Source organism: Limulus polyphemus, unplaced genomic scaffold (assembly GCF_000517525.1).
Source record: "Limulus polyphemus unplaced genomic scaffold, Limulus_polyphemus-2.1.2 Scaffold7645, whole genome shotgun sequence".
NCBI classification, from domain to species: domain Eukaryota; kingdom Metazoa; phylum Arthropoda; class Merostomata; order Xiphosura; family Limulidae; genus Limulus; species Limulus polyphemus.
Genome location: NW_013673255.1, coordinates 360 through 1,081, shown reverse-complemented (window position 1 = coordinate 1,081; position 722 = coordinate 360). Strand labels below are relative to the sequence as shown.

Here is a 722-nt window from a genome sequence, read left to right as displayed (position 1 = left end):
TAGGCTTCAGTCTTTACTCTTTAGTTTTACTTACGTGCACTCTTGTCAACCCAGTACTCACATTCTTAAACCCCCCCCCCCCCCTCAAAGTAACCTTTACAATAACTATTTCGGATTCCTGTCTGATTCAATATCGAAATACAACGGGTACCATCTACCTTTGCATCTTTTAGTTGCTCCGAAAGTGAAAGTGTTTCCCAAATGTGGTTGATTCCACGTGTGAAGTAGTCTTCGTTTAGCATCGTCCTCAAATTCAAAAGTGCAGGGAGCAATAGCTTCACATTTCACTTTGTTATTAACTTAACCGAGGCGTTTTCCCATTTACTCAGCTAAACGAGAGTAATTTACCTTACCTGAAAATGTGTTCTGTTGTCCAAATTTTCATCTTATAAAATGTTAAGTAAATATATGAATTCGTCACTCCTTCAAATTATGTTTCTAGATATATATATATATGTATAAAAAACAGCGCCCTCCTACTTAAACTGAAGGAACGAGTAGATCAGAGCAATCATTGATCGTGTAACGCCCAACTTTATCTGTGACGTTTCAAAACGTCTAGAAAATACTTCAATATGATTGGCTTTGATAGATTGCTGGAAAACCAACATTTCTTACCGTTCAGAGAGGGTGAATATCGTTTTAAATATGTGGTAGTTTTAGTTGTTGTTTTTTTTACTCATTACAGTGAACATATGTTTATATAAAACTTGAGTCTGATG

The 722-nt window shown here is 35.9% G+C and overlaps 1 protein-coding gene across 2 annotated transcripts in view; it reads right to left on the bottom strand.

The window, feature by feature from the left end:
• Positions 1 to 473, bottom strand: part of LOC106474753 (PRELI domain containing protein 3B-like) — an 18,266-nt gene extending 17,793 nt beyond the window's left edge. The window contains exon 1 of one of the 2 annotated variants that reach the window (XM_013935447.2): positions 354 to 473. In XM_013935447.2, the coding sequence (XP_013790901.1) occupies positions 354 to 385 (32 nt within the window). In that variant the 5' untranslated portion in view covers positions 386 to 473. The other variant, XM_022403055.1, reaches the window with a different exon arrangement.
• Between the last annotated feature and the right edge of the window lie 249 nt (positions 474 to 722).